This window comes from Clinocottus analis, unplaced genomic scaffold (assembly GCF_023055335.1).
Source record: "Clinocottus analis isolate CAN_PGR_092001 unplaced genomic scaffold, fCliAna1.0.p SCAF_19, whole genome shotgun sequence".
Lineage (NCBI taxonomy): Eukaryota > Metazoa > Chordata > Actinopteri > Perciformes > Cottidae > Clinocottus > Clinocottus analis.
In genome coordinates this window covers 6,211,287-6,223,421 of record NW_027175920.1, presented here as the reverse complement: position 1 = coordinate 6,223,421, position 12,135 = coordinate 6,211,287, and the positions used below count along the sequence as shown (strand labels likewise).

General features: G+C 39.0%; 1 protein-coding gene across 3 annotated transcripts in view; it reads right to left on the bottom strand.

The window, feature by feature from the left end:
• Positions 1-1,203: 1,203 nt before the first annotated feature.
• The window catches only part of LOC137790007 (zinc finger protein 385C-like), a 58,789-nt gene continuing 47,857 nt past the window's right edge, over positions 1,204-12,135 (bottom strand). For 2 of the 3 annotated variants that reach the window (XM_068583925.1, XM_068583928.1), the window contains 7 exons: positions 10,525-10,679; positions 10,245-10,355; positions 5,848-6,031; positions 3,651-4,031; positions 3,361-3,563; positions 3,079-3,177; positions 1,204-2,561 (listed from right to left, as the gene is read on the bottom strand). In XM_068583925.1, the coding sequence (XP_068440026.1) occupies positions 2,331-2,561; positions 3,079-3,177; positions 3,361-3,563; positions 3,651-4,031; positions 5,848-6,031; positions 10,245-10,355; positions 10,525-10,679 (1,364 nt within the window). In that variant the 3' untranslated portion in view covers positions 1,204-2,330. The remainder of the gene's footprint in view (positions 2,562-3,078; positions 3,178-3,360; positions 3,564-3,650; positions 4,032-5,847; positions 6,032-10,244; positions 10,356-10,524; positions 10,680-12,135) is intronic. The other variant, XM_068583927.1, reaches the window with a different exon arrangement.

Sequence of the window (12,135 nt, the reverse complement as noted above, 5' to 3'; positions counted from 1 at the left end):
TTTTGAGGTCATGAGAAACTAGGCCAGACCCAAAAATATTTGTAAAAAAAGTAAAACGTTGCATAAAAAGTATAACTTTCCCAAAGGAGGGCTTGTATAAAACATATTAAATTTGATGAAATATGAGGCACATTTTTCTATTCAAACATTAAGCTAAAACATACACAAAATGACTAAAAACAACTAATGTGCTGCAGCTTCATGGCTCGCTTGACTTAAACTCCATTTGAAACCCTCCCCTAAGCTTCTGCTTGTAATAACGTTGATTTGATTCTTTAAACCATTAACTTACATCCAGTCATCTGAGGCTCTACATGCTTGTAAGTATGTGTGGTGACCAGGCTGCTATTGCCAGGATTTAGAGGCCAAAGTGTCTCAAGTGAAGAATTGGACATGCTCTTGTGAATTGTCTATATCTTTAGGCTAATGTCAATATTAACATTGAAAAAAAAAAAACACTGTTTTTATTTACAGGTACAGTATTCTCCTTAAATGTGCTACTTGAACAGCAGTAAAAGAAGGCAGCATAGCACAGTGCTCTATGCAAACATACAAACACAATACTTTGTTTCCAGCTCTCCGTTAAGTAAACTAACACTAATTGGGTTCAGTGCATCAGTAAAAAAGATATTTAGATGTTGTTTAATTTTTTTGTACTACCATTATAACGGAACACATGGTAATTAGCCTAATTGGTTTTACATTCATATGATGTACATTAATGCAGGAAATATCACCGTCATGTCCCTACACATCTGAAGGTTATCCTATCTTGTTTACAAGATACCACTAGATGGCATAAGAGTATCACAAAGTATGGGACGCACTCAGTGACCCCTCACTGTACATTACTGGCTACTTTCTGTTTTGTGTTATAAAACAAACAATGTTGTTTTCAGTCTGGCAAAATAATTGACGTGAACTGTCACTTTGCTTGTATATATTCACTGACCTTTGATTTATGTTATATAAGAACAGTATCAGACCTATGATACAAGTTATTACTGAGTGTGCCTCGAAGAAAGACCTTTAAGCGTCCATGTCCATAACTGTATTCATATCTGAAGTAAGCTTATTTTCACTGTATATTTAAAATGAATGGTTAGGGACTCATATTTGCATATGAAGAAAGAAACACCACAACTGTGTAAAAAAACATGACTATTTATAAGTTCATATAGAATACAGTATTGACATGTTTAGCACATAATCATTTACATTATTGCAATTGATGCACAGTTACACTTGTCATTCATTTTTACCAGGTGACACTTCAAAAACACATATTGCTTCGGATGATTCAGCACAATAAGGTGGGAGGAGAATTCTAAAGAACGTTCTTTTAATACAGCTCTATAAAAAACTAACATTTTTAGGAAAGACATAAAAGATACATTTAAATATCTGTGAAAAAATCATTAACATTTTGGGGAGTAGCGCATATCAGCCTGTATCTTCATATTGCACAATCAGCATCAAGCCGTAAATCTTAACTTATTTATCCACATAAATCTTATCACTTTAAATAAAACCATCTCATTGTATGCATTATATGTATTCTGTCTTCATATGGCGAGTATTCTTGGCATCATATCAGGGTGTTGGTTGATTGTCACCTCATAACACAGAGAGCAATAGAGAAACACAGGAAAAAATTAAAGCATGTATTCATCTAAAATACAGAGAAGGCATTCACATCAGACAATGGCTGTAAAGATATGCAATTGTTGAGATACAATATAATCAGCAATCTGAAGTTATGGATCTCCTTTGTTTTTTTATTGGAGGAAGGTGGTAGTTGTATGGAAATAGCCACTTTCAATCAGGATTTCCTTGATTTTGGTTATAAAGACTAAAGCAGGAATGAAGTATTGTACTTATTCTCAGAGTACAACTAGAAAGCTCTGAAATTAAAAGAATTTTGGCAACAAACACATCACATTGACACACTCTAGTGTATTAGCCTATTACTGTCCTATAAATAAAACTAGAAGATGCTTGTCATTATGGCTTCAAGAGGGGTCCAGACTCCGGGGAACATGCACTCAAAAGTTTGTTGAGGGGAAACAGCTGAGCGATGGTCCTTCGCTGGTCAGTTTGCATGGAAATCTCAATCCATACCAGGTGATTGTGCATACTGTTCTTATGACTTAAACCCTGCCAAACTTGACATGCTATTATGCTGCTATCATGGCACAACATTGTACTGGTGTCCCTCAGGGTGTCCCATGCTTTGTCCTCAGCAACCAAGCAAGTATTTTCTGCGAGTCCAGATTTGGCTAGGTTAGGTCCAGTCCACTGTACGTCCTCTAGCCTAGCGTGGCTCATTGCTAGTAAGGAGAGAAGATAATAGGTGCATGTGTGGCCCTCAGAGGTCCTGGGGCAGGCCTGAAGAGTGTGGGGCTGATCAGGGGACCATGGAGGAAGGCTGTGGGACCTGGAGGCAACCGTAGCGCCAAGGGTCCAGCCGCCATGGTGCACAAAGCAGAGTGATTGAGGGGGTTGGTCAGGAATCCTGCCGGCAGGGCCTTGCATAGCTGCTTCTGCAAGGCCAGTTTGGTCTGACAGCAAAGACAAGAGGCACATTCAGTCGAAACCAGACCAAGACATGCTGTAGTCAAGCAGTAAAATGCTAACAGGCTGATGATAAGCATGCATAATGTTAATTACGTTCACATCTTAGTTTAGTGCGCTGATGTTAGTTAATTAGCACTACAAATTAAGTATATGGGGATGTTATTCGTTGTGCAGGTATTTGGAATGGGTTATAAACTAAAGGACTGAACACGTTGAACTAAAGAAAATGTCAAATGTTTTAATATCTGGGAAACTTGAACAAAATTAACTGGTAATCCAATAGTTGTGGAGATATTTCATTCTCGATCAAAACAGTGGTGTTTTTTCAAACAAGCAGAAGTACATTGTAGTTATTTATGTGTCTATATTATTTGTATCAACCATAAAGCAGCCATTGGACTTGCACATATGTTGATGTGTGCTCGTCGGAGCTCAACATTTGCATGTGTTGTGTATTTTCTGACACATATTTCTATGTGTGTCTGTGTGACTAATTCTCACCGCTAAGATAGCACTGGACTGTAGTTTATTATAGGGTGTGAACTTCGCCTTGACAGGCTTCCCAGCCAAACGCTCTTTGTGTCTCCTGCTGCTCATGTGCTAAAAAGGGAAAGGAATATAAAGTGATTCATTCAGGACAGCTCTGACAGCCAACAAGTGTTAAGGGTTTCCTTCAGAACACAAAGGTTAGGGATTCCACATGTCCAGATTGTATACAGAGGTCAGCAGTTTAGTGAGTAGTAAAATTAGTCACAATTCTTCCATCAGAATAAACCGACATACCTGCTTCAGCTGTGTCTCTGAGTTGACTGACACCTGGCACAATGCACAGTGAAACGGCTGGCTGGATACACCCACAACTGCTCTGGTCTTGTTGCCCATTCGCTGCCTAATTCGGCTGGTGGGCCTGGGCGATGATGTCATCTTGACCCTGCGTTGTGACTGACTGCCGTGGTGACCATCAAGAATCTGTTTGTGCTTCAAGCCTGATTCCGACAAAGAGGAGGACTGAATGTGAGCTATACACTTAATAACTTGAACTACGTAAGAGCGGTAGTATTTTTAGAACATACCACTACAGTGGGACTCCAACTGTGAGCTGGAGTTGACCGTGACTTTGCACGTAGGACAGTGAAAAGGTTTTTTGTCGCTCTTGGCCTCTTTAGCTTCTTCCACCTTCGCGACCTCCTCTTCCTCCTCCTCACCTCCCATGGTGCTCCTCTGAGGGTCAGCGTGTGGGGCTGAACCGTTGGCCAGGCTGCACCCTTCCTCAGGCGGACCGTCTGAAGGTAGATCATTGAGCTGAGTGCCAGGGGAGATTTGTGGGGAGAGCGGAGGAGAACGGAGTGAGGAGGAGTCTGTGGATGAAGGCTTTGAGGGTGTGATGGGTTCCAGCAAGCTTTCCTGGATGTTTTCTGGTTGCTGCTGTGCAGGCTGGGAAGAAGTACTTATGCCTGTGGATGAATGAATACACATGGAAGTTGCACATTGAGCCCATTGAGAATTGGTTTTATAATATTTTTTTTGGTATTATATCCGGATAAGAATACGCATAAATAGGAATGTGATATTATTTTGTGGATGACAACTGGTGCTCTCAAATAATACAATTATTAATTATAGCGGGTTCAATTTCATGCAGCTTGAGAAGTCAGACAATAGTTTTTTATTGATTTACTGAAGTCAGAAAACATTTGGGGTATTTGACATAATTATGATAGTGAACACACATCAAGTTTTTTTGGAAACACTTTATGTCCCCCTGTTTAGCATTGACAAGTAGCACATAAAGATATACAAAATAGTTTATGAAACATTATAATATGGCTGTACTTGTATGTAATGAGTGTTGTTATTATTATGCAGTAATTGTTAACAGTTATAACTTGACATAGGTGGACACTAATGTATTATTACAGTTGTGCTTCACGATAATCATTTCCACTTATATGTGCCCTTAAATTAGTCAAATTACATAAATGAACACTTAATGTGCATAGAACTACATTACAGTAGCTTTGTGATACCACAATAGGAGCAAAATCCCTCAGGACGAGTAATGAACAGTTCTATAACGCCACAACCATACATGCATGCTACAAAATCCCTTTATAAATAGATTTCCTTGACTAATGCAATCCTCTATTCTTTCATGTTCTTATCTGTCTTTTTGTGCAGTCAACCTTTCATTTTTTCTTTTTCCTATTTATTTTATATAATCTTATAATTTTCTTATCATCCCCTACTTTCTTCTCTGCGCTATCATCTCTCTTTATTTTAGCATCTTTTTCTTCTTTTTCCTGCCATCTCAATCATTCTTCCTCCATCTTTGTCAATTGTTCACTCCCACTGCTGCAGCTCTCTCTGTCACCATCAATCAAAAACCATGGCAACTGCTGAACGTAACAAGCTTATCATTGTGGGGTTCGACGGAAATTGATAGGTGCTGGAACAAAATGGAAGGGGGGAGATCAATAATTAAAAAGAAAGCTGGACAGCGTAAAGAAAGGAAGAGACTGACATTTTTAAGTTAGGCAGAATGAGGAGTGAAGTTAGTAAAAGATAGTGTTGCCCTCACAGCAGCTCTTGACTAGGCAATGATGCAGAATAACCAATAGCTATAACATTAAGACTATGAAAAGCATCCAGGGCTGGAGCTTCCAATAAGGACACTCACGTCCTCAGTATGTTTTATGAGAATTCAAGAGCAGTTCGTTTTTTTTTTGCCAAGTGCAGTTTACGTCAACAATTGCACATGGCAGCACATGGCAGGTTTTTTAGTGTTTTTTTTGTCACAATTACAGCAGAGACGAGTAAAGAGCTAGGTCGTGTGCACAAGTGCAGGGGTGCATATCCTAGCTAGCACAACAAAAATGTTTGTGCAGTGCACCAGGAACAAAAGACACATTCAGTTTATACTTCAGACAAGGAGGAACCTGGTCCTCAGACCTTTGGAATACACATGTGTTGTCCTAATAGAAATGAGAAACTGTAAGTGGGAGTTGTGTTGAGCCTCTGTTGATTTACAGCTAAAAAAGTTAAAGTAAGTAACACTACTACATCTCTCTTCAAATAGCACCTCTTTAAGGCTTCTCATCTTTGCTTGATGAGAGTAATTACCTATCTGACAGAGCCAATGATAGCAGGACAGGTAATAGCTGGTAATTAGCCAGCTGAGTGGCAGCTACCCAAGACTTAGTGCTTACGTCTCACCAATTACTACTTATTACGATGAGGATGCAGTGCCTTTAAATAGAGAACAATTTATACCTGTTATGTCTTTCAAATGGGAGTCTATGGGCACCGGCCCTCTTCCCATGATCCCCCTCTGTCGGCCTCTGTCTTTTCCTGTTGTTGTTGGACCGTGACCGTTCTTCTGCCGGTTCCGCTGAGTCTCCAAGGCCTTTATCTTGCGAGCATGTTTGTGACCTTTGTAGTGGGCCTCCGCCTGGGTCTGACCGTGACACACACGCACACGCACATGCACACACACACACACACACACACACACGCACACACACACACACACACACACACACACACACACACACACACACACACACACACACACACACACACACACCACTCAGTGTAAAGGGTATGAACAGAATCACTGACATGATTAAATTAATGAAGGACAGCATGAAATCAGTAAACTGTAATCTTTCCATCTGTTCCATCTCTCTGGCTTCACATGCTTCCATGGAGTCAGGGATAAATTATGCGATTGAGCGTTTGACTTGGAGGAAAAGTCACATCGGCATTTTGATCATCATCGCCATCACGCTTGTGCACAAATGAGCATCAGTTGGGCTCATGGCATCTCATGACCATCCTCTGAGCTCACTGGCTTATCTTTCCACTGATTTGTTGTGACAGAAAATGGCCTGTGTGCATATCCTGCAACACAAAATGCCCCCTGTGCCTTCCTCTGTTGTGAGAGAAAACACATTTGGGGCAGTGCCCAAAATGGCTCTGGATGCTTGTAGATAAACCAAGAGCCAGCAAGTAGAAATGCACCAAGAGTGAAACAAAACAACTAAAGCAAAAAAACATTTATCTCTGTACAACACAGCAAATCTAAATATGATAAAGACATGCTCTCCTTAGCTTCAGGAAACAAACCGCAATAAAGTGAATAATAATAAAGAAATAAAGTTTAAACAGTTTTTTTGATTGCTTTGTTTTTCATTTTCAACAACAATATATATCTACACAATATGTTGTATAGCAGCTTGGCTTAATAATTAAGAAAATGTTCCATGATGACTCAGTCATCTTCATGACAAATGAGCAAACTCCATCTGCTGAAGAAGACCTGAGAGGCAGTAAAAATCCCTGAAAGAAGCTGGTGCGTGAACCTCAGGTTATTTAAATTATTTTTTACTTAAATTGTACAACATGCACTTTGATTAAATATACCTGTTTGTTGTTTAATACTGAATAAAAAGTCTAACTATTTTGTAGATGATTCATTATATTTGGGTAAATAGGCCGACAGTGTGACAGTGAGCCAGCATGTACAACACCAGGACTCAGAAACGGAAGCAGCTATGTAGGATTATGTCACCATTCATTGTATTATTTACATCTGTGCTTTATGTCAGTGTCCTCTGTAAAAAAAAAAAAAAGGCCTATAACCTAATCTCGGAGGATGAAAAGTTCCAATAACTTCAACCAGTAGAGCAAACTATAAAAGACATCAAGTCAACAAAACTAGCAGAAGGAATAAAAGAAAGGTCTGGCAATGATCTAAAATGTTCTTATTGTCAATAAATTCAGTGAAAAGACCAAAACCCACTATGAATTTATCTTACTAAGAAGTATAGTCTGAGTAGCCAAAAGCCTGATATGTTTCATTTATGTGCATTAAGCCTCTATTGTTGTCAAAAAACAACTAAAATTACACAAATGAGCAGCACTGCGTGTTAATTTATTACATGAACATGTGCAGTGTGACAAATGTATCAGCCATTAAAAATAGTCACAGTTTTAATAATATGCTAAAAATGAAACAAACTAGCTGTTTTAAATAGTTATTTTAACCTTTAAAAAAAAATCAACTATATATATGCTATTAGTGACACATTTCTCTTATATTTACATAGAAATGAAAGGGCTTGAGTACCACAAACATAGTCCAGAAATTTGATGGATTAGGGAGTTCTTAGTGTTCTTCTTTTGATGGGATTTGTTAACACTAACAAAAACATAAAAGATAACCAGCCTTGACCTTTAAGAGAGCACATTTTTGCTACACCAGTGCATTTGAAGAGTATTTGATGAAGAGAGAACAGAGTCTGATTTTTGAACAGTGTAACAAAGCTTCAAGTATCTAGCTTCACACAAGGCTGTTAGATAATTTGTCATTGCTCAAATTATCCAGTTTCCAGGCACACAGTGTGCAGAGGTGATCCTTTAGTGACGTTGTGCATAAAGTGAAGGGGTACGAGTGTCCCCATCATGAAGCTTATGCTGCTACACAAACAGAAAGGGTACCACCATGGATCAGAGTGCGTAGCGGGGGACACGGGGCTGAGCAAAGGGTGAACGGCCCCTTTGGCTACGTTGAATGTCAGTGCACACTAATCATTCAGCGTGAATTCCAACTGAGTCAGAGGGAAGAATCCGCTCCAATTTGCATACTACCATACTATCTGGCAAGCCAGTGTAGTATGTGTTCACTATGTTCCAACATAGTAACTTCACAAGAGATTAACATGTAGGATAAGTGTCCCAAGATGGCAAAGATCCTCAGTTAAAGACACCTTAAGGACTGTCAGAACTGCTTGGCCTCTGCTGACCTTGATTCAAGCTGCTTTATGCATTCTCACACCACTGATGCCCAAACTTTGCCCATACACAGTGAGCAACAACTATTTTCCACAAAAGGGCAACATAATTAGAATATCATGTGTGATCCTTCAGGCTTGAATCTTTCATGCTTTTTTGCAGCCTTAAAGGAATAATTTGAAAGTCTTCAAGTCCATTTTTTTTATTTTATGCACACTGTGGGTTATGTAGTAAAAGTAGACATCATTTTCACAGTCATCCATCTTTGTCTTGATACTGAACAAATAAATCCAGCTTTGTATTGTAGTTATACCTGCACCATATATGTTGCATACTGTAACAGCTGCACATGTTCATACTGAATATATCTTACACCTTATTGTTTGTTTTTTTTAAATATTACCACTATAGATATGTACATTACTCTGCACTTTTGTTTGTTTTTGTTTTTTACTGTTTTTTGCACATATGGTTTGATGCTAAACAACATGTTGTTGATTCTACTTTGGACTACAATAACAATAAAGTCTGATCTAATACCAAATAATAATAAATAATAATAAATATTGGAATTTAATTAGCACTTAATTCAAAACATTGAAAAATGGAACTTTGGTCGACAACTTTCAATTGATGTGGTTTGAATTCCTCCTTTTGCAACCAGAAGTGAGAGGAGAGGGTGGAGCTAAGTACAACTCAAGAATGATTAAGACATTTTTAGCGCGACCAAAGTGTAACAATTAACTTTCATGAACTGAAAACAATTGTCAAGGTAATGTTTTAAATAACCACTCAACTTCAGCATGATAGACTACTTTGAAATCCCTTTCAAAATAATTCTAGTTTTGGTGGAACTTTGTCATCATAGTTTGTATCACTGTGGATTCAGAATTGCGTTGAACTTTGAATAGCAACCTGAAGCATGTCCAATACATACTAATAATAAATATGAACGACTGTGAAAAGGAAACTTTCTGTATGCACTACACAGGCAGTGAGTATACAATATTAATAGACTTGAAATATTCTGAACTATTCCTTTAGTCAATTTTCTTTGTCAAGTGCAAATTCCACCCGCTCAGTGCAGCCCCCTGCTGGGACCTGGTACCTGCCTGTAACCTGCATCCAACTCCTGGGTAAACCAGCACTCTCAGCTCAGCTGCAGGTGACACAGAGGGGAGGAGGAGAGAGCCTGTTAGCTAGAAAACAGACTCCTTACGGCGTCACTGTTTGTCGAAAAGTACAGAGCAGAGAGAGAAAGAGACAGATGAGGAAGTAAGGGTAGTATAATGTGCTTGCGCCAGTGTCCTGCTTTCTTCAAGTTTTCACAAAAGAGAAGTCATTGTCATTCAACCAGGTTCCTCCTAACAATATAAATGCAAATATGTATAAACGGAGTCCATTGGAGTGGGAGCTAAATGAATTTGAATGGTGAGGTGAGGTAAGGAGGAAAAAAGCAATAGAAGTGGCTGACTGGTTTCCTTTTCAGAACCCACTGGTCGATTAAGAAAATGGAAGCTGGAGAAATATACTGATTGGAGTGATAAGAAAAATAGCCTGCCTTAAGATTGTTTTTAGAACATTAAGATGCAAAACACATGAAACATGTAAATATGTGGATGTTTGACAGCGAACATCAAGAGTCTCAGAGAAAGAAAAATGGGATAATGTTGATTTAACACTTCAATTTATAATATATAAAAATGCATCACAGGTTGGTGACTTTTCCGCCTTCCTGCAGTGAATTAAAAATAAATCCAGACCCGTCTTTGAGCGTTTGTTTTGTTTTAGTTTACCAGATGAAAGCTCAAAGGGAGCTCAAGAGAAGAAACTTTTTCCTCTGTGATATCAGAGAAAAATATTCATCGACTCACGGTGGAGTTGAAGCGCAGATGACAGATGTTACAGGAAATGATGGGTTTCTTCTTGGGCACTGGAGCCACGCCAAAGGTGTGGTTGATCACTGCCTTCTGCACTGGGTCCATCTAAGAACACAAATGCACGTACTTTAACATGGTCCTGCTTCAAGTTGGTGATACCTTTTCAATTGTATTAGCGATTTAACAAATGTTCTATTGTTTCTTCTAAATTAATGTTCTGTTGGAATCACTTCAGCCTTGTGTGTGCTAATAGTAATGTGATGCGGTACATTACCGTGCTAAAATTGGGGAAGAGGCTGAGCGGCGTGGAGCTGTTGATCCTGAGCGGCAGGAAGTGCTCCAGATGGGCATGAGGATGTGGCTGGAAGGGTCGACCTGGCAGAGGCAGGGAGCCCAGGAGAGGGTGGACCTGGCTCTGGGAGAGGTTACCTACAGCAGGGAGGATCACATCATTGTGACAACTGTTTTCCTTCTGTTAAGATTTTCTTTCTCAAATGCATATGTGGAGAGACAGTTTTCATTTGAGGGACATGTTCAGCACACAGCATAAGAGATCAAGACCCATTCGCACAGTGAATGATTCACACAGTGAAGCTTTAATGACTTCAGTAATAGCAAGGGATGAATGATGAGAGGTGTTGTGTGGCCTTTTCCTGATTTACAGCTCTATAGTTTATCTTAACAAAAGACTCTGGCCTTTAAACACAGCACTAGGGGGTGCAAACTGATTCACTGTAATATGTGTATGTGAATAAACGTTGTAGTTTGCTTTTTGTTGAATGAATCCCACAGCACTTTCATCATCACATGCTTTGAAATCTCCATCCACATGACCTCTCGTCTCATCACGCTTAATTTTAGTTGGCCTGAATGCTTTCAGACTGCTCATGCTTTGAAGAGCAGCACAGCGCTGACCTTTGTCTAGACCCAAAGTAAACATTAGTGGGCTCACATTGAAATGCATAATCTTATATAAGCATGGTGATTATTGTAATGCCTGTAAGCAGAAAGTCATGAGATTGTGAAGGTAAAAGGTCATGTGTAAATATCAGTTAAAATCAATATGAGTAAGCAGTAGATTCAGTTTCTGTTTGAATGTTGTGTTTGTTTTCATTGAATATTTGATAGGAATTAATATACAACAGGTTAGGACAAGGGTAAGGGCAGTTCCTTTAGATATTTATTAGATATTTAGCAATAGAAATGGTCATATTGAAGCAATCAAAGTTGACAATGAAATCTTTGTTTGCAAATCACTGCTGAAACTCTTCATGTATATTTTAAGAAACACAGTTTTGATCAAACTATCTTGAGGTATAAAAACAAAATGTTGGATGAAAAACCAGGCACGTTGCAAGTTTTGCTGTCTTTTTCTTATACAATACAATATCAAGTGTTTTTCTTCCATTTGACAGACAGAGCTTAACTTGGTGTGGATTTCAATTCTGTGGTTACTGAGGGTGGAGGGGAGGTTTGGCCTTAGTGGGACGGAAAATGCCAAGAGGAGTTAAAAGAGACAGCTGAAGGGAGCATCGGCTGGTATGTAGAGACTTCTGCACTGAAAAACTGAATGAAATTGGCTTTTGAAACCAAAAGTATTCACATACCAGATGACGACTGGATGATGAGGAGCGATGACTCACCAACTTTGGATTTAGGCTCAGAGAGGAGATATGTGAAGGGACTGTTGCAGCATATAGTACCAAAACATATATTATAATGAAATGTAGAGTTTTTTCTGTAATTACCAGAAAGACTGTTTAGTCTTTCAGTACGAGTGAAATTGTATTGTATCGTAGTGCTGAAAACACAGTAACCATAAAGTAATTTCCTCCAATTTCCTGCTGCTTTCACCTCTAGATTTCCGGTTTTATCTCTGGGGATG